Below are 22,995 nucleotides of genomic sequence, written 5' to 3'. Positions count from 1 at the left end.
AAAAAAGACAACATAATCACAAAGTCAATATACGCCCCTTTGTATATGAAAATCAACATTTTAGACGAATAAATATATCTTCTAAGGAAGGAGCCTCCCTCACTAAGGGCAGACACTAATTGAAGGAAGAAAAAAAGAAATCATTGAACATGGCATACAAGGCCTCAACCTACCACATCTCCTCCCACATACCACAATGCCAATCACCTATGCTCCTCCAAGTGTAACTTTTCACTCATCTGCTAGCAGGGTACCATGTCTAGACTGCTAAACAGTGTAATGGATACAACTAACTGTCAAGGAAGAAACTGTAACATATTTAAAGAAATTTTTGTTCTGAAAAAATTTTAATGACCTAAAATTTAGTGATAAAATTGAAAAGCTTACTTTCCATGTAAGAACACCTTAAATTTCTGTTTTATTTTTTTTGTTTCTTTCTTTATTTTTTTTGCAGTACGCGGGCCTCTCACTGTTGTGGCCTCTCCCATTGCGGAGCACAGGCTCTGGACGCGCAGGCTCAGCGGCCATGGCTCACGGGCCCAGCCGCTCTGCGGCACGTGGGATCTTCCCCAGACCGGGGCACGAACCTGTGTCCCCTGCATCAGCAGGCGGACTCCCAACCACTGCACCACCAGGGAAGTCCCTAAATTTCTGTTTTTAATTTTTTTTATTAACTTTAAAAGTAAGGAGCAACTAACTCCATTTTAAACTATTTTTCTTTACAGATAAAGTAAAAATACAAACTCTTTAATTTATTCTGAAAAACTGTAACATGCACTTAAGAGTTCATTCCTTCTTTTCAAAGGTCTTAAAAACAAAATCCAATGTGAACAGTACCTTTAAACACTTATAACAAATATACACCATAAAGTGCCAATTACCTTATTTTTGACATGTAACTAAATTCTACTGCTGTACAACTTATATGACCATCAGTCATCTGCAAACGCAGCATTCTTGGGGCAGCCTGAGATTCTTCATTATCCTTTGGTGCAGCAACATTGCGAATTTTTTGAATTTGCAAAACACATGGACCTTCAAGCTGTCAAAAGACAAAGGAATAAATAGCACTTTTAGCCATAGCTTTGTTTTCACTTAAAATGTTTCTCTTACTTTATTATTTATAATGATAATTCAATTAAATAAGTTCAAAATTTAAACTGTTACATACATCAGGGTGGGTTTTTTTTTTCTTTTGTATTTAAAGATAAAACTTCAAAAAAGCCTCCTGAAGAATTTTTTTAATATAATTCTGAATTCATTTTCAGAAAATAACAGGAAAAAACTTCAGGGAAAAAGTTACTTTTCTGAATTAAAGGTATATTAAAAGATGTTTTCAGTCTTGTGCTCTAAATTGTTCACATATACCCCCCCCCGTTCCACCCATGTACATTAACAGAAATTCTAGAATTAAAGAACTTGGTAATTTTTTAAGGGGCATCAACTTTACAGCAGCAGTTGAAAGGAATGTTTTCTGCTCAAAAACATCAAGTTTAAAGTACACCTTCTTCTGGCATTAAAAACAAACAAAAAAAACATATTCCAAAATTTAAACCATATAAAATCTAAGAAGTGTGAACTATACTTGACTTATTGTCACATTTCCTTTTTAAATGAGTTTAATGCTATGTTGTTATGCATTGGCAGTAAGGAGAATAAACATCCTATCTAGCCATATTTTAATCAAAGACAAAAAGAAAATTGATGGGCTAACTAGCTATTGAATATTAAGTTAAAAGTTTTTATATAATAAAACACTTATGGTATAACTGGGGAATGAGAGCAAAATCTGCTTACATGTCTGAAAAATAAATTTAATATAAAGTAACACTTTCTACATTATAAAATATTATATCCATTAAGTAGTATCATACTTACAAAGAAAAAAAAGCTTTTTGTTATAGCCTTTTAAGTAAAATCTTTCTGTATGCATTAGTTTAATTTATATTTTCAGCAAAGAGAAATGTGAAATAACATTTACACAATTTCTTGAGTAAGCATGTTCCCAGGTTGACAAATTTCCACTTCATATTTACCAGTATCTTTCCTGAAAAGCAGTAATTTTGTTATAAATTTAGCCCTAGAGAATATAATTAGAGAAAAGATACGAAACTTACATCTAATTTTCAAGTATGAAAAAAAAATTCTAAGTTGAAATAAGTCTAAAACCTTTAACGAATGTAGATAAGCTACTAATTCAGGATAAACTTTTTCTTTTACTTTTGCTAATTCCATTAAAATAAAGACATTTAAATTAAACCAGAGGCATGTTAACGGTTCTTATAATGTTCATCATTCTCTATATTCTACTACTCCCAATATTTTTAGCTTAGACACTGACAAATATTTAGCCTTTGCTTTACTAACCACATATAACTATTTAAATTTGCATTTGAATTAATTAAAACTGAGTGAAATTAAAAATTCAATTCTTCATTCACACTCGTCACATTTTGAGTGTTCCATATCTGCACAACATATATACAGACTGTCCTACATCCCTGCAAAAAGTTCTATTAGACAATCAGTGGTGATCTAGACTTATGTGTTCTACGATGATATTAGGGAGTGCACATCCGTTGAAGTGTGGGAGGAAAACAATTGTTTCTATTTAATTCTTAGTAAGAAAGAAATTAAATGTTCCTAATACTTCATAATCAGAGAAACAAAGACACTCTCATTCAGTCCATATGACATACAGGTAACAAGGCATCTTTATAGAATTTGGGGAAATCTACATCTCAAGGGTGTTGACATGGCACCTTCACTGGTTTGTTTGCTTTCAATGTATTGTGACAAACTGACATTTATTTGTGTGCAGTTAAATGGATATACAGATATTACGAGTTTTAACCATTAATGATTACAAAATGGACAAGTGGCTTTAAAAGATTCTGCCAAAGAAACACAAATTGAAGATAATGCCAACAACGCAATCACAGAGGGGGGAACAGGACCATTTTTGCTGATCTCCTACAACTGGTTGACCATGAGAACAAAAAGCTAGGAATGCTAGGGAGGAACACCTGCTCCCAGATCTTGATGTTTCCTAGCAAGCAGCAAGTTTACTTATTTAACTACTCCAACTCCTGGCCTCTCCATCCCTTTTAGTGAATTAAATAGTGGCCCTGCCAAAAGATATATATCTACCTGGAACCTGGAAACATAACCCTATTTGTGAAAAGGGACTTGGCATACCTAATTAAGATCAGTATCTAAAGATGAGATGATCCTGGATTAGGAGAAATACAATGATGAGCTTCTTTAGAAGAGAAGGGGAAATAAACACAAAGACACTGGGTATAAAGGCCATGGGAAGAAAAAAATGGGGGCAGAAATTGGAGTTACACATCTACAAGCCAAGGAACACCAAAGACTGCCCACAGTTACTGGAAGCTATGCGAGGGGTATGAAACAGACTCTCCTTCAGAGCCTCCAAAAGGAACCAACCCTGCTGACACCTTGATTTTAGACTTCTGTCCCATAGAACTGTGAAAGAATAAATTTCTGTTGTTTTATGCCACCAAGTTTGTGGGAATTTGTAACAAAAGCCTCAGGAAACTAACACACCCATTTATTAAATGACTTATCTGATTGGGAGGAATATACTGTATATTTTGGGCTCATCCTCACCCTTCCTTTCTTGGGATCTAGGTAGGGACCCTGAGGAGGAGGTACCTACTCAGCCTCTTCACTGGATTGGCACTGCAATAAGTGAGTGTACAAATCTGTCAGGTTTGTGGTTCAATTAATGCATCCATTTGGCTCTCCCACCAAGCCATATCTTCCAAATTAATTTTTATCAGTAGTAAAGTTGATACTTTGGCCCACATCTGCCACTTCTTTCTTTCTCAATCGATTCAGAGCCAAAGTAAAAAAGAAGGTACTATTTATTAGACTCTCCTTAGAAACTCCCAAATTACACACAGTATTTTTATAATCAATTCTCAATTTGAATCAACAGGCCTTAAGACTAGTTCCACAATTCAGAAAGATTCTATAAGTTGCAGATATAACAATTTTTTTCATTATTATGTTTACAATATTCAGTTTATTATCCTCTGTAGTCAAAAAATAAATAGGGAAGTACTGGATCTAAATAAAACACAAATAGCAGAATAAAATGTTAAGAAGATCCTAAATCCTAACTTTAACCCTCAATCTAAAGTCATCTAAAAGCATCCACAAAACTGCATGAGAATTAACTTCAAAATCCATGTTCATCTAGTATCAAGAGCAACCCCAAAGTGAAAAAAGATATCATATTTAAATGAAAATAATAAAAATCAAGGATTAATTTTGCCCAAGATTTCTTTAATGTCTGACTTTCACCTTTACATGAGCAATAAGGAGCAAGTAAAAGAAATTATTGTAAAAAATTTAAATAGTTAAGAAAAAAGATCTCTAATTCTTTTTTTTTTAACATCTTTATTGGAGTATAATTGCTTTACAATGGGGTGTTAGTTTCTGCTTTATAACAAAGTGAATCAGCTATACATATACATATGTTCCCATATCTCTTCCCTCTTGCGTCTCCCTCCCTCCCACCCTCCCTATCCCAGCCCTCTAGGTGGTTACAAACCACCGAGCTGAAGAGCTCTAATTCTAATAAACAATATCAAGTATTGATATTGATATCATCAATATCAGAGATATTATCTGGGGCCAGAAAAAGTCATCCAGGCTTCATTCCTTCCTTTCCCTAGGTAGATGGACCTCTCTATCATCTGAACTCCTAACCAGTCATATCAATTGATATGGAATGTCAGATTTAAGTGACTATATTAGTTTATTAATTTATTGATCATATTAAATAACATTCTTGTTTACAATCAGACTCTCCAAAGTTTGGATGACATGGAACCACTTATCTATAGTCTGATCACCCCTAGATAAACGGTTAAAACTGATAATTTTTGAGGAATCAAGAAACTATCTAAATTTAGACACTCTATGATACTATGAAAAATCTGCCAGCCATTTCTTTTTACAATCTTATCAATTTCCTTGAGAAATTTCCTTCTGTCTATACCTAACAACATAAGCATCACATTTTCCATCAACCCTAGAAATGGGGCCATATACTCAGAAGGAATCTATGAGTATGATTAAGTTCTGATACATCTTCCATCGTTATTGCAAAGTGGGTTAAAATTAAGAGAATAAAAAAGTTTCATTCTCCACAGTCCTTTATAAGTACTTAAAATCATAATTTATTTCTTTACTCTGTTACTACTTCCAAAAGCATTTCCAGTGGCTTCAGCAGAGATTTTCTAGGGCTTATTTTTTCATCCACTCATATTTATATCAAGAGAAGTTTTTGCTGGACTATTCACATATCTACCTGAGGATCCAAGCAACTGGGTAATGATTCAAGTAAGTTGCCTTGGAATATGAAATAGTGGTTCTGCCTACAGCTGCTTTAAATGCCTGAGGGATAAATTTTTATGACACCCTCTTTCTCATCTACTTCTTTGCTCTGCTGAAATAACTCAATATCATTTTAACAAAATTTGATATTAATAAACATGGGGGTGGGACAGGAAGAAATCAGAAAAAAAGTATCATTTGTCACACCCTGTACCATCCTAAGGATAGTATCAGACTCAAGAAAACTGGAACAAAAGAGAATTGTTTATTATAATGTTAGAAATTTCAGAACTTTCCCCATGTCACCCATGCAGGCATCTATGGTAAGCCTCAATTTGGAGGACATTTTCCTCCAGAGAAAATCTATGTTTGCTTCTGATTGAAACAACACTGCAACTGAGAGCCTCAGCTTTCGGCTCGTGGAGAAGTAGCAAAGTTAACCTTAGCCAGAATCTCAACTCACTGTCAGTAAGTAGCACCACGCTAGCTCCATAATCCTTTCTATCAGCTTTCCTGATTCAGGCGCCCAAGATTTCCATGCAGAAAGATAAAGAAATATAAAATTACAAGAAAATATGATACAAGGGAATAAGCTATAAAATCTGAGAATCATAAAAATATTAATTTTAAAAAAATTTAAGACTCTAAGGAGTTGAGAATTTGGAATTATCAAACACAGACTATAAAAGAATAAGCCTAATCTAGAGAATTTACATAGAACTGTGAACCTAACAACTAGGGAAAAAATATTCCCCTTAAGCAAGCATGTGACATATAAACATATACCAAGCCATAATGTAAGCCTCTATAAAATTTCAAATACAGCTCTTTCAGTCCAAATTCTCTGACCACAATATAACTGAATTAGAAATCTGTAACAAAAAGAAAAAAAAAAAAAAGATAATGTTCTACTATTAAAACAAAGAAGAAATCTTAATATAAACTGAAAAATATTTAGGACCGACTGATAATGAAAATACCACGTGTTAAACCTTTGGGATATAGTTAAAGCAATGGTAGAAGAAAAATTAATAGCCTCGAGATGCTTATATTAGAAAACAAAGTAAATAAATGAGTTGAACTAACAAGTTGGGAAAAGAACAACAGAATGAGTTCAAATAAGGTACAAGAAAGAAAAAAATAAAGATAAATTAATGAAATAGCAAACTAAAAATACAATAAAGAGGGTTAACAAAGTTTAGCGTTAGTTGTTTGCAAAGACTGATGAAACTGATACTGAGCAAGACTGACCAGGAAGCAAAGAGTAATAATGCAAATAAACAATCTAAGGAGCAATAATAATAATACAAACACACTTTCAGTAGCAATGAAAAAACAGTAAGAGACCTATGCATACCAATCTAAATGTCCATCAACTAGAGAATGGAAAGGAAAAAGTAAAGTCCATACAATGGAATACTACTCAGCAATAAATACTAACAAACTACTGATACATGCTACATCATGGATTCACCTCAAAAACATGACAGCAAGTGAAAGAAGCCAAATACAACCAAGTATATATTGTGTGATCCCATTCATGTGAAGTGTCAACAGAAAGGCATATTTATAGAGAAAACGTAAAAGAATACACAGATATATTGTTAAGAATAATAAGTACAAGATAGCAAATTTAAGATTAGCATACAATTATTGGTTACCTTTTTATGTACCCCTAACAGAGAAAAAAACAGTAGTTTTTTTAAAAAACACCATTTACAACAACAAAAACAGGAAGTTGCGAGCATAAAGCTTGCATATAGATACACAACCTATATACTTTCAATAAATTATAAAACTTTATGGACAAAACTAAATAAATGAAGAGATACATCCAAAGGTGTGCTGAAGCCAGCTCAGGCCAGTTCACAAGTGCCTGTTATGAGCACTTCTTCCCAATTCCAGCTTCGGTGATTTCATAGTATAACTTATAATCAGCCACTGCAGGAATTTTTATACTACAAATAGTGGCAACTACTACATATTAGGGCTTTACTTTTTCCTCTTCAGCGAGGCAGCTTACCAGCATTTCACTTGTAATTAGTTATCATAAAGATGTCAATTGTCTTTAAGCTGATATGCAGATTCAATGCAATTTCATTCAAAACTCTGACCCATTTTAAGAAACTTGATCATTTGATTCTAAAATGTATATTGGGGAAGGCGGTCATCAGGGACAGAATAGCCTGAGGAAGAATAATGTATGTTACAACCAAAAGATGAGAAAAATTTGATAATATCAAGTGCCACAAAAGACATGGATCAATGGGGTCTCACATACACTACTGAAGGTAATACAAACTGGTACAACCACTTTGAAAAATAATTTGGCATTATCTGGTAAAGTTGAACACTGGCTTACCCTAGCATACAATAATTCAATTCCTGGTTATATTCCCTAAAGAAACTCTTACACACATGCATCAGAAAAAATATACAAGTTTGTTCCTAGACGTAGTAGTAGTGCATCTACTATTTAAAGAAAAAAAAGAAAGAAGGGAAAAAGAAACACATCTAAATATCCATCAACAGGAGAATGAATAAGCAAATTATGGTATATTTAGATAGCTTAATATTATATAAAAGTGAAAATGAATGAATATTAGGTATATACAACATGGACATATGTTACAGCCATCACACTGAATGATAAAAGCAAGTTACAGCAGACAATCTGTTAACATTTTGTAAAGTTTAAAAACTAAACAGTAGGACCTCCCTGGTGGCGCAGTGGTTAAGAATCCACCTACCAATGCAGGGGACATGGGTTCGAGTCCTAGTCTAGGAAGATCCCACATGCCGCGGAGCAACTAGGCCCATGTGTCACGACTACCTGAGTCTGCACTCTAGAGCCCGCGTGCCACAACTACTGAAGCCCGCGTGCCTAGAGCCCGTGCTCCGCAACAAGAGCAGCCACTGCAATGAGAAGCCCGTGCACCGCAAGTAAGAGTAGCCCCCGCTCGCCGCAACTACAGAAAAGCTCATTGCAGCAGCCAAGACCCAACGCAGCCAAAAATAAATAAATAAATAAATAAATATTTTTTAAAAAAACCTCTCTCTTAAAAACAATATATTATACAGAAATAACTACATATGTAACTAAAATATTTCTTCTAAAAGTCAAGAAATCTAAAGTCAAAATTCACAACAATCATTTTTTGGTGTTTGGGACAGGAAGAGGTAGGACAGAATGATATTGTAACATTCTAGCTCTTACAGCAGGCTGAGGCTTCACAGGTGCTCACCTCATTTTTAAGCTTCAAAAGAGATATGTTTGTATATATCCAATATTACATTAAAATTGCTCAAATAATTTACATAACATTTTGAAATTAAGACATTGGGTAGTTCACAGAAGTGTAAGGAGTATTAGAGAACTATGTCTGTAGCCTTCACAGCAAGAATAACAGTGAAAATCAAACCACAGACTGGTTTAATGGCAGTAGTATGTTGATGAAACAGTTTGGGATAGGAAGGGTAGAGAAGAAGCCCTAATTTGTAGCATTTGACAATTTCCATGGCTGATTTCAATTACTCACCTCTAAACAGGGAAAAGATGCTGACATTCAGCCTTCATCAGTTGGAACAAGCTTCAATTTCACTAGCCCTGGACACTGACCCCAGCACTGTTGGCAGCTATTACCCTAGAAACTCAATCCTGCCGTAGCTTCTGCCACTGCCAAAGAGGATTCACCACAGTTCCTGCTCTTTTGTGTGACTAACCCATGTCCTATGCAGCTATACCTGAACTAGTAAAGCTGACATGTGCACGGCATAGGTGCAAAGGAGGCTGGGGAAAAAGTATCCGGCATTTTCTTTTCCACCACCAAGACTTTGAAAATGGGAAATTCCCCCAAACAAACGAAGAGAATTCAGGTTCTAGGAAGTATAAATGTTAACTTACTTATCTTCCATGTATTATTATCAGGCAAGAAGATTTTGTCAAGGTCTATTTTCTATAGTTTGTATAATAAAATACCTTTTTGGGGGTAGTTTTATTTTCTAAATATAAATAATACGTGTGTGTGTGTATGCATGGGTATACATATATGACCATTATACACACACCAGATACACTCTCCCACTGTAAGATGTTAAATATTCCACCAAATGGGGATTTACCTATTATTCCCTTACTGAGAATTACAAGTCTAAAAACTAACAGTCTAGCAAGAAAAGCAACCTCTCCACCTCATCTCACTAAGCTTAACAAGCTGAGATGGCTACCCCTCCCTTGTATGTACTTCTGACATAGCATTTGTTCCACTATACTGACATTGTTGGTTTCTTGATCTTATTAGGGTATATGCTTCAAGAAGGCAGGGGCTGTCCTGTTGATCTCTGCAGCCCCTGCACTTAGCACATATTCAAAAATTGCTTGATAAAGAAGTTACCTTGTGTTTTTACTATAATTTATTTAGCACTTACTAGATACACCAGAAAATGTGGCAGGATTTTTACATGTTATTTTTTTTTATAAATTTATTTACTTATTTATTTTATTTTTTGGCTGCATTGGGTATTTGTTGCTACGCATGGGCTTTCTCTAGTTGCGGAGAGTGGGGGCTACTCTTCGTTGTGGTGTACAGGCTTCTCACTGCAGTGGCTTCTCGTTGCAGAGCATGGGCTCTAGGCGCACGTTTCAGTAGTTGTGGCTCACAGACTCTAGAGCGCAGGCTCAGCAGTTGTGGTGCACAGACTTAGTTGCTCCACGGCATGTGGGATCTTCCCGGACCAGGGCTCGAACCCATGTCCCCTGCATTGACAGGCGGATTCTCAACCACTGTGCCACCAGGGAAGTCCTACATAAATTATTTAATTTACCTCCAGAACTAAAAAGTATATTAGGATCCTTTGTGTGTCTTAAATGAGAAAATTGAGAGCAGAGGATAAAGTATTTTGACAGAGATTACCCAGCCAGTAAGAGGCAGAATTAGAATTCAAACTCAGATATGCCACACACCAAAGTCTGTCTTGTTTCATAAATTCTAAAACTATGATAAAATTCGTTACATACTAAAAACATGTAGGTATAAAGGGCAGTGGGAATAACTCTTAAAAATTAATTCTGTTCAAAAGAGGTCAAGAAAATTAGAAGAGAAGTGGCATTCAAGTTGGAATTTGAAGACTAAATAGCAGTTTGCCTGACAGCTGAGGGAAGAACATTCCATTCACATGGCAATTATTAAGGCCCTATAGCAACAAAAGACTATAATTTTAGAAAAGCTGCAGTTCCCTCATCTCTAAAGTAAAACAGAGATTGGTAATGATTTCTATTTTTCAGTGCTGTTCTGAAGATTACACAGATGATTTAACATGGGACATGGCACATGGCACAAAGTAGGTTCTCAATAAAGAGAAAGAAGAAGCGTTTACTGAAAACCAGGGTTCTCCTAGGTAAGTTAGGGGCTTGTACCAATAAAGGTCAAGAAGAAAGCAGGTTAAAAGCAAAGGGCTTCCCTGGTGGCGCAGTGGTTGAGAGTCCACCTGGTGATGCAGGGGACACAGGTTCGTGTCCCAGTCCGGGAGGATCCCACATGCCGCGGGGCAGCTGGGCCCATGAGCCATGGCCACTGAGCCTGCGTGTTTGGAGCCTGTGCTCTGCAACGGGAGAGGCCACAACAGTGAGAGGCCCGAGTACCACAAAAAAAAAAAAAAGCAAAAGGAACATTGAAAGAAATAGCTTTGGGAAGGTAGTCCCTAATCCTGATCTCAAATTTTTCAATTGATATTCATATACGTCAAGAGAGTTAAAATGGATAAATAAATAAATAATAATAAAAGAAAAACTTCCTGAATCATAAATATGGTGGTATACCTACTAGAAGATCTAAAAGTTTCTACCCCTTAGAAATTTTAAAAACAGGGTATTATAAATGTCTAGTAATAGACAAAAAGACAACATAATATTGAATAGGTTTTCCCAAACTTGAGATCGCCTGAAAAAACATCACTTTATACATCAAAGTACAGCACAGCAGATAATTTGCTTTTATTCAATCAGGGCAATCACAGCCAATCAATTACAAGAAAAACACTGTGGGACTCCAGTCAAAAGTAACACTTCTTTCAATGTGTCATTTGCCTATTTCCATGCTTCACTGCTATAGCTTTTTGTTTTCTGGAAGAATTAGAAAAAAAAAAAAAAAGTGAACAGTTTGTTTTTCAATTATTATTAGAGTATCTAATATATATTTTATATATTGTTTTGTGCAGTTGTTTTCAAACTACACAGAAGTCCTACTAATAATTACCAATAAGTGCTTGTAAATAAAGCATAGTAATATCAGAATTTTAGTAATCCATTTTTATAAAATTAAAAGTGCATGTTTAATTTTAATAACTCACTAAAAGAAACACTGGTAAATTGTATTATTTATTAACATATATAAAACATGACACAATTTATTTAACTTAAAACATTTTTCAATTATTTTTTTTCTGAAAACATCCAAGTACTATATTGTCTGAGGGTGAGAGGGCATTCAGTTTGAATTTTAAGGCAGTGAAGCCATCTTGTGGTTAATGTTGGTGTTGCTGAGCCTTTGAGAAGGTCACTTCTAACCGGAAAAATTAGGCCTTTAATCACAGTTTCACATTTAAAAATGCATATACAGGGCTTCCCTGGTGGCGCAGTGGTTGAGAGTCCGCCTGCCGATGCAGGGGACGCGGATTCGTGCCCCGGTCTGGGAGGATCCCACATGCCGCGGAGCGGCTGGGCCCGTGAGCCATGGCCCCTGAGCCTGCACATCCGGAGCCTGTGCTCCGCAACGGGAGAGGCCACAGCAATCAGAGGCCTGCGTACCGAAAAAAATGCATATACAACCTGTCAGTCCTAAAACTTAGATGAAAAAAATAAACACAGATCTGGAAAGCCTTTCTTGTTAGGGCTTCACAGTAATGCATTAAAGTCCTCACACAGCTGGACTGGTAATAAAGCATTTTTACATTAACCTATATTTTATAATTAACTTCTACACCTTGGTTCAGAGGCTAAAGCTATGAAAATAACTACAACAAAATATTAAACTTGGAGAAGAATATGAAAAATATTAAACAGTTTTATAGGAAGCATAGTTTTACTTCTATTTCATCATGACTTCTTTCCATGATTTTTACCTTACAAGCTAAATATTCCAGAACCTTGTAATATCTAGATATACAAAGCCTGCCCTGAAAAACTCAGAAGTTGCAGCATATAGCTTCCTCGGCATATTGCTCCACTCTAAAAACCTTTATGGCCTAAAAGTCAAACATAAACTGCTTATGGGAAAATCTAGCTTAGGCTTAGAATCCTGGAGAAAAGTGTCATCTTCCCACTCTCACTACTTTTCAAATTTGTCTGAAACCTTTGCATCAAGGTTACAAGCAACCTTAAGGAGAAAATATGGGAACTGCAAAATAATATTAAGAAGAGAATGGTAGAGGGGTGGGATAGGGAGGGTGGGAGGGAAGGAGATGCAAGAGGGAAGAGATATGGGAACATATGTATATGTATAACTGATTCACTTTATTATAAAGCAGAAACTAACACACCATTGTAAAGCAATTATACTGCAATAAAGATGTTAAAAAAAAAAAGAGGATGGGAGGAAAGAGAAAAGAATGTGAACAGAACTATTACATTAATTACTAACAAAGTTACTTGCATTTTTTTGGCCATCCTACTTCCTCACAAAATAATCAGTGATAACTAATAGAATTATTAAGACTTCAGTTTCAAACTTCAGATGACAATGCCCTTCTGAAGGTCCCAGTTTGTCTTAGGACAAAACAGATGTAAATACAATGTTCCAGGATTAACTGTCTTCTCCTAACTACAGACCTACCATCTCTCCTACTGGATCATAGCTCTCTCCACACTTCCTTTCCAAATGCTGTTATCTAAGTCTTATTAGTTATGATAATAACAATACACAGCATGTAAGCATTTACTTTTGGCCTCTCAGGAGAAGTTTGAAGACTCCTCTCTACATTCCTTTAATCTACTTCTAAAGAGGATTACTGCTCTGTCTTGCAGAATCTCTAGTACGGTTGGATGGAGCCTGGGGCCTAATGAATAAGCTTCCAAGGGGGATAGAAGACACAGGACTACGGCTCTTTTAAAGGACCCACACAAAACTAATGGAAGTAGCTCCTAAAAAGACAGCCTCCTCTCTTCTCTTGCTTATTAAGGATTTGCTTCTTAAACACTGGGGCAAATGCTCTCCAGTTCTTTTTTCTTTGGCTTTCTCTCTTAGGAGTGGTAATATCACAGGCAGGCATGGAACTCAGTAGAAATAAAGCAGAAGTTTGACCTACTTTGATTCTATTATACTAAGATCAACCTAGCTCAAGTGATAAAGTTCTGCATTAGGGGCTGGGGCTAAAATACAGTCAATAATGAAGTATCCATTTGCCTTACTTCATTTACTGCATTCCCTTGGAGATCTCTAAGTAACAAGAAAACAAACTGAAGTAATAAACATGCACTCTTAGATCTCCAGGACAAAAATACCATCCTAAATGTCTCATAATGCTCAATCCTTGCCATACACATTGCACTACATTTAAGATGCCACATAGATTATGTCATTTAATTCTTCAATGTCATAAGGGGCATAATATTTGAAGGATAAGAAAATTAAAAACTGGCAAGATTAAATAACTACCAGAAGTCACAAACACATAATAAGCAGAAGAATGATGATCTAAATCTAGTCCAACAATTCTAAAATCTGTATCTGTCCAATATGTTACCAGCCCCTACTGTTTTCTGCTCCCTCTCCACATCATACCTGAAGCACAGCAAAACCATGCCTCTGCTTCCTGGGACAGCTAGTCTATCTCACACTTTAAATTTTCTGTCTAAATTAGTTTTTGCAAAATTAGTTTCTAGTATGATCTATTTGGAAAATAACTAGGTAATACAGTTCTTTCTTTCATTTGCTATTTTTTTTACTATTAAAAGAAAATTAGAAAATAATATTATTTTATACCAAAATCTTACATGTTCAAGGAACAGGAAAATTACTTATTCAAATACTCTGCTGATCTTATGCACAGATTAAAATAAAATTTATTTAAAATTTTTTATTTAAAACTTTATTTTAAATAAGAACTATTATATAAGTTTAGTGTCTAGACCCATGTCTTAATGACTCTGTCACCATTAACATGATGAAGTGCTGGGTAATAAAGCTTTCCAATAAAGGCACAAATAAAGCAACTTTTACTGTATTAGTCTTATTTTACAGACAGACACACAAGTAATTCATGTCAAAAATACATTCCTTAAACATTTACTTTTGCCTGAAAGTAGTTATATTTTTATATAATGTATGAAGTTTTAATCAAAGGCAAATAAAATGAGTAATTCCCATGTGTTGGCTTCTAAAAATTCTATTAAAATTAATTTTCAGAACATTTTCACGAATAATGTGAAAAGAATTATACTTGGCATCTGAAGGAAAAATATAAATGGGAAGAGCAGAAAGACAGTTAATCCCACTCTACTTCTGTTTCATGTGAACAGAGCTTATTTTCTATCTTTTCATTTTATGTATAAACTAAATCTACATCAGCATTAAAAATATTTCAAAGGATAAAATTTGGCAAAGAAAATTCTAGATTCAAATATTCTAAGTTATATATTTTTTTTGTTAGCTACATTCAAAGGAAATTCTGAAGAGACCACTTATAAAACTTTGTGAGAAGATGGCAGAGTAGAAGGGCATGCACTCACTCGCCCTTGCGAGAACACCAGAATCACAGCTAACTGCTGCAAAATCGACAGGAAGACACTGGCACTCACCAAAAAAGATATGCCACATCCAAAGACAAAGGAGAAGCCAAAACAAGACAGTAGGAGAGGTGCAATCACAATAAAATCAAATCCCATAACCACTGAATGGGTGACTCACAAACTGGAGAACAATTATACCACAGAAGTCCACCCATTGGAGTGAAGGTTCTGAGCCCCACATCAGTCTTCTGAACCTGGGGATCCGGCGACAGGAGAAGGCATTCCCAGAGAACCAGATTTTAAAGGCTAGCGGAATTTTATTACAGGACTTCGACAGGACAGGGGGAAAAAGAGACTGCACTCTTGGAGGGCACACACAAAGTAGTGTGTGCATCATGACCCAGGGGGAAGGAGAAGTGAACCCATAGGAGAATGAACCAGACCTACTTGCTAGTGTTGGAGGGTGTCCTGCAGAGGTGGGGGGTGGCTGTGGCTAACCACAGGGAAAAGGACACTGGCAGCAGAAGTTATGGAAGGTACTCCTTGGCATGAGCCCTCCTGGATCTGCAATTAGCCCCACCAAAGAGCCTGCCCCTTCCAGTGCTGGGTCACCTCAGGCCAAACAAACAGGGAGGGAACTCAGCCCCACCCATCAGCAGACAAGTGGTTTAAAGTTTTACTGATCTCTGCCCACCAGAGCAACACCCAGCTCTACCCACAAACAGTCCCTCCATTAGGAAGCTTGCACAAGACTCTTAGGTAGCGTCATCCACCAAAAGGTAGACAGCAAAAGCAAAAAGAACTACAATCCTGCAGCCTGTGCAACGAAAACCACATTTATAGAAAGATAGAGAACATGAAAAGGCAGAGGACTATGTACCAGATGAAGGAACAAGATAAAACCCCAGAAAAACACCTAAATGAAGTGGAGATACACAACCTTCCAGAAAAAGAATTCAGAATAATGATAGTGAAGATGATCCAGGATCTTGGAAAAAGAATGGAGTCAAAGATCGAGAAGATGCAAGAAATGTTTAACAAATACCTAGAAGAATTAAAGAACATACAAACAAAGATGAACAATACAATAACTGAAATGAAAAATATACTAGAAGGAATCAATAGCAGAATAACTGAGGCAGAAGAACGGAGAAGTGACCTGGAAGACAGAATGGTGGAATTCACTGCTGTGGAACAGAATAAAGAAAAAAGAATGAAAAGAAATGTAGACAGCCTAAGAGACGTCTGGGACAACATTAAATGCATCAACATTCACATTAAGGGGGGGTTCCCAAAGGAGAAGAGAGACAGAAAGGACCCGAGAAAATATTTGAAGATATTATAGTCAAAACTTCCCTAACATGGGAAAGGAAACAGCCCCCAAGTCCAGGAAGCGCAGAGTCCCAGGCAGGATAAACCCAAGGAGAAACATGCTGAGATACATAATAATCAAACGGACAAAAATTAAAGACAAAGAAAAATTATTGAAAGCAGCAAGGGAAAAACAACAAATAACATACAAGGGAACTCCCATAAGGTTAACAGCTGATTTCTCAGTAGAAACTCTACAAGCCAGAAAGGAGTGGCACAATATATTTAAAGTGCTTAAAGGGGAAAACCTACAACTAAGATTACTCTACCTGAAAAGGATCTCATTCAGATTCTATCGAGAAATCAAAAGGTTTACAGACAAGCAGAGGATTTAGCACCACCAAACCAAGTCTACAACAAATGCGAAAGGAACTTCTCTAAGTGGGAAACACAAGAGAAGAAAAGGACCTACAAAAACAAAACCAAAACAATTAAGAAAATGGGAACAGGAACATACATATCAATAATAACCGTAAGTGTGAATGGATTAAATGCTCCAACCAAAAGAAACAGGCTTGCTGAATGGATACAAACATAAGACGTGTATATATGCTGTCTACAAGAGACACACTTCAGACCTAGGAACACATACAGGATGAAAGTGAGGGGATGGAAAAAGATATCCCAAGCAAATGAAAATCAAAAGAAAGCTGGAGTAGCAATACTCATATCAGATAAAATAGACTTTAAAATAAAGAATGTTACAAGAGACAAGGAAGGACACTACATAATGATGAACAGATCAATCCAAGAAGAAGATATAACAATTATAAATATATATGCACCCAACATAGAAACACCTCAATATATAAGGCAAATGCTAACAACTATAAAAGAGGAAATCGACAGTAACACAATAATAGTGGGGGACTTTAACACCTCACTTACACCAATGGACAGATCACCCAGACGAAAAATTAATAAGGAAACATAAGCTTTAAATGATACAATAGACCAGATATTTAATTGATATTTATAGGATATTCCATCCCAAAACAGCAGATTACACTTTCTTCCCAAGTGCACACAGAACATTCTCCAGTATAGATGACATTTTGGGTCACAAACCAAGCGTCGGTAAATTTAAGAAAACTGAAATCATATCAAGCAACTTTTCAGACCACAACGCTATGAGATTAGAAATAAATTACAGGGGAAAAAACACAAACACATGGAAGCTAAATAATACGTTACTAAATTACCAAGAGATCACTGAAGACATCAACGAGGAAATCAAAATATACCTAGAGACAAATGACCAGGAAAACACGATGATCCAAAACCTACAGGATTAAGCTAAAGCTGTTCTAAGAGGGAAATTTATAGCAAGAAACAAGAAAAACCTCAAGTGAACGATCTAACCTTACACCTAAAGGAACTGGAGAAAGAAGAACAAACAAAACCCAAACTTAGTAGAAGGAGAGATTTCATAAATCAGATCAGAAATAAATGAAATAGAAACGAAGACAACAATAGCAAAGATCAATAAAACTAAAAGCTGGTTCTTTGAGAAGATAAACAAAATTGAGAAACCTTTAGCCAGACTCATCAAGAAAAAAAGGAAGAGGACTCAAATCAATAAAACTAGAAATGAAAAAGGAGAAATTATAATGGACACCGCAGAAATACAAAGCACCATAAGAGACTACTACAAGCAACTCTATGCCAATAAAATGGACAACCTGGAAGAAATGGACAAAAATTTATAAAGGTATAACCTTCCAACACTGAAGCAGGAAGAAATAGAAAATATGAACAGATCAATCACAAGTAATGATATTAAAACTGTGATTAAAAATCTTCCAACACGGATTCCCAGGTGGCGCACTGGTTGAGAGTCCGCCTGCTGATGCACGGGACAAGGGTTCGTGCCCCAGTCTGGGAAGATCCCACATGTCGCAGAGCAGCTGGGCCCGTGAGCCATGGCTGCTGAGCCTGCGTGTCCTGAGCCTGTGCTCCGCAACAGGAGAGGCCACAACAGTGAGAGGCCTGCGTACCGCAAAAAAAAAAATCTTCCAACAAACAAAAGTCCAGGACCAGATGGCTTCACAGGTGAATTCTATCAAACATTTAGAGAAGAGCTAACACCTATCCTTCTCAAACTCTTCCAAAAATTGCAGAGAAAGGAACACTCCCAAATTCATTCTATGAGGCCACCATCACCCTGATGCCAAAACCAAAGATACTATAAAAAAAGAAAATTACAGACCAATATCCCTGATGAGTATAGATGCAAAAATCCTCAACAAAATACTAGCAAACAGAATCCAACAACACATTAAAAGGATCATACACCATGATCAAGTGGGATTTATCCCATGGATGCAAGAATTCTTCAATATATGCAAATCAATCAATGTGATATACCATATTAACAAACTGAAGAAAAACCATATGATCATCTCAATAGATGCAGAAAAAGTTTCTGACAAAATTCAACACCCATTGATGATAAAAGTCTCCAGAAAGTGGGCATAGAGGGAAGGGAACCTAACTCAACATATTAAAGGCCATATATGACAAACCCACAGCAAACATCATTCTCAATGGTGAAAAATTGAAAGCATTTCCACTAAGATAAGGAACAAGATAAGGATGTCCACTCTCACCACTCTTATTCAATATAGTTTTGGAAGTCCTAACTATGGCAATCAGAGAAGAAAAAGAAATTAAAGGAATACAAATTGGAAAAGAAGAAGTAAAACTGTCACTGTTTGCAGATGACATGATACTATACATAGAGAATCCTAAAGATGCAGCCAGAAAACTACTAGAGCTAATCAATTAATTTGGTAAAGTTACAGGATACAAAATTAATGCACAGAAATCTCTTGCATTCCTATACACTAGAGTGAAAGGTCAGAAAGAGAAATTAAGGAAACAATCCCATTCACCTTTGCAACAAAAAGAATACATTACCTAGCAATAAACGTATGTAAGGAGGTAAAAGACCTGTACTCAGGGCTTCCCTGGTGGCGCAGTAGTTGAGAGTCCGCCTGCCCATGCAGGGGACACGGGTTTGTGCCCCAGTCTGGGAAGATCCCACATGCCGTGGAACAGCTGGGCCCGTGAGCCATGGTCGCTGAGCCTGTGCGTCCAGAGCCTGTGCTCCGTAACAGTAGAGGCCACAACAGTGGGAGGCTCGCGTACCGCAAAAAAAAGAAAAGACCTGTACTCAGAAAACTCTAAGACACTGGTGAAAGAAATCAAAGATGACACAAACAGATGGAGAGATATACCATGTTCTTGGAATGGTAGAATCAATATTGTGAAAAACACTATACTACCCAAAGCAATCTATAGATTCAAAGCAATCCCTATCAAATTACCAATGGCATTTTTTACAGAACTAGAACAAAAAATCTTAAAATTTGTATGGAGACACAAAAGACCCTGAACAGCCAAAGCAATCTTGAGGGAAAAAAACGGAGCTGGAGGAATTAGACTCCCTGACTTCAGACTATACTACAAACAGCAATCAAGACAATATGGTACTGGCAGAAAAACAGAAATATAGGTCAATGGAACAGGATAGAAAGCCCAGAGATAAACCCACACATCTATGGTCAACTAATCTATGACCAAGGAGGCAGGGATATACAATGGAGAAAAGACAGTCTCTTCAATAAGTGGTGCTAGGAAAACTCGGCAGCTACATGTAAAAGAATGAAATTAGAACACTCCCTAACACCATACACAGTAAATTCAAAATGGATTAAAGACCTAAATGTAAGACCAGACACTATAAAACTCTTAGAGGTAAACATATGAAGAACACTCTCTGACATAAATCACAGCAAGGTCTTTTTTGACCCACCTCGTAGAGTAATGAAAATAAAAACAAAAATAAACAAATGGAACCTAATGAAACTTAAAAGCTTTTACACAGCAATGGAAACTATAAACAAGATGAAAAGACAACCCTCAGAATAGGAGAAAATATCTGCAAACGAATCAACAAAGGATTAATCTCCAAAATATATAAACAGCACACACAGCTCAATATTGAAAAAAAAAACAACCCAATCAAAAAATCGGCAGAAGACCTAGGTAGACATTTCTCCAAAGAAGACTTACAGATGGCCAAGAGGCACATAAAAAGCTGCTCCACATCACTAATTATTAGAGAAATGCAAATCAAAACTACAATGAGGTATCACCTCACACTGATTAGAGTGAGCATCATCAGAATATCTACAAACAACAAATGCTGGAGAGGTTGTGGAGAAAAGGGAACCCTCTTGCACTGTTAGTGGGAATGTAAATTGATACAGCCAAATTGATACAGCTACTATGGAGAACAATATGGAGGTTCCTTAGAAAACTAAAAGTAGAATTACCATATGACCCAGCAATCCCACTACTGGGCATATACCCAGAGAAAACCATAATTCAAAAAGACACATGCACCTTTCGGACTTCCCTGGTGGCGCAGTGGGTAAGAATCCACCTGTCAAGGCAGGGGACACGGGTTCCAGCCCTGGTCCAGGAAGATCCCACATGCCACAAAGCAACTAAGCCCATGTGCCACAACTACTGAGCCTGCACTCTATAGCCTGTGAGCCATAACTACTGAGCCTGTGTGCCACAACTACTGAAGCCCACGTGCCTAGAGCCCGTGCTCCACAAGAGAAGCCACCACAATGAGAAGCCTATGCACCGCAATGAAGAGTAGCTCTCACTCGACACAACTAGAGAAAGCCCATGCACAGCAACAAAGACCCAGCGCAGCCAAAAATAAATAAATAAATAAAATTAATTAAAAAAAAAAAATACACATGCACCCCAATGTTCATTGCAGCACTATTTACAATAGCCAGGTCACAGAAGCAACCTAGGTGTCCCCAGACAGACGAATGGATGAAGAAGGTGTGGTACATATATAGAATGGAATATTACTCAGCTACAAAAAGGAACGAAATTGGGTCATTGTAGAGATGTGGATGTACCTAGAGACTGTCATACAGAATGAAGCAAGTCAGAAAGAGAAAAACAAATATCGTATATTAACGCTTATATGTGGAATCTAGAAAAACGGTACAGATGAACCAGTTTGCAAGGCAGAAATAGAAACACAGATGTAGAGAACAAACGTATGGACACCAAGCGGGGAAAACGGGGCTGGGGGGCGGTGGTGGGATGAATTGGGAGATTGGGATTGATATATACACAGTAATATGTATAAAATAGATAACTGATAAAGTATTTTTTAAAAAATGCTCTGAGAACTTGGAGGAAGAGAAAACTCTTATCAGTACCTTTCCCCATGAGCTTATAGCAGAGATAGGTTCTGAGAATCCCTAAAGACACATGAAGAAACAATGGAAAATCAATAATCCAGAATGCTAGTTTTCTTAAATCAACTAGCATAAGGATGCACAGCCACTGCTTCGATGTTAGTTACTTTTCCTGTAAAGAACTGTTGCATTCATCAGACCTGTCCAAGACTGCTGCATAATTTGGAGTTCTATACCCCAGAAGTTTTCTAATTATGGTTCCCAGACCAGCAGAATCAACATCCCACAGAAACTTGTTCATAATATAAATTCTCAGGCTCTATCCCAGTTCAATGGAGACAGAGGTATGGGAGTGGGAGAGGTTAGAGGCTGGCAATGTGTGTTCTAGCCAGGCCTCAGGATGATTCTGATGTATGCTGAACTCTGAGAACCATGACCACAACCAGAAAAAGAAATGTAAGGAACTGGAGAGGACTCTGAGAAGAACAATGAAGATGAACGGAATGCCTGAGACAGAATAAACAGAGGAACCAAGACAGATGGCTTTAGCAAGAAGAAACCTGTGGTACTGACATTTACAAGGCTTCAAGTATATGAAGACTTATTCACAAGGGAAGGCAACCAGATGTTCTCCATTTCCCCTGAGGGAAGACAAAGAAGACGTTACGGACTTCAAGTTGCATCATAAGAAATTTAGGTTAAAATACAATTAAAGTTTGCTGACACAGAGTGTTGTTAAACATTAAAATGAATAGCTGAGGAGTTTGTAGAACTTTCTTCTCTGAGTATCTGCTTCAAAAACTACTGTAAATTATAAAATAAACTTTTGTTTTCTTTCCAGCTAAATGATTACCACCTACTGCATAAGGGAAAATGTGAAAAATATGTTGTTACATTTCAGACCTTTCAAAATTATCTAAAATTTAAAATATCTGAGGTACAGCAACTATCTTAAATATCTGAGTGTTAAAATGATAAGAATACTTATTCAAACACAAAACATATACATTCAAAGTATTTCTTTAAACTATAGATAATGATGTTCCATAACAGTTCAAAAAGTGAGCAGTAGCATATATAAAATTCTTGGTTGACGCAATTTACATGTATTTTCAAATAAAAAGAAGAAAATGAATAAGAAGTAAAAGAATGACTAGTTGGTATCTAAAAATTGTATCCTTGTATTTTAAAAACATCACTGAAAAAACTCATAACATGAATACATATATGTGTTACACAAAATGATAGCAGCAACCAAATGCACAGCTTTGCCAAATTGCTCCCAACACTCTT

At 36.5% G+C, this 22,995-nt stretch overlaps 1 protein-coding gene across 2 annotated transcripts in view; it reads right to left on the bottom strand.

Moving 5' to 3' along the window:
* The window catches only part of TDRD3 (tudor domain containing 3), a 113,284-nt gene that overhangs the window by 84,450 nt on the left and 5,839 nt on the right, over positions 1 to 22,995 (bottom strand). For both annotated transcript variants that reach the window (XM_007460476.1, XM_007460477.1), the window contains one exon: positions 882 to 1,042. In XM_007460476.1, the coding sequence (XP_007460538.1) occupies positions 882 to 955 (74 nt within the window). In that variant the 5' untranslated portion in view covers positions 956 to 1,042. The remainder of the gene's footprint in view (positions 1 to 881; positions 1,043 to 22,995) is intronic.

The sequence above is a fragment of the Lipotes vexillifer genome, unplaced genomic scaffold (assembly GCF_000442215.2).
Source record: "Lipotes vexillifer unplaced genomic scaffold, Lipotes_vexillifer_v1.1 scaffold799, whole genome shotgun sequence".
NCBI lineage: Eukaryota > Metazoa > Chordata > Mammalia > Artiodactyla > Lipotidae > Lipotes > Lipotes vexillifer.
This window is presented reverse-complemented; position numbering and strand designations above follow the sequence as displayed.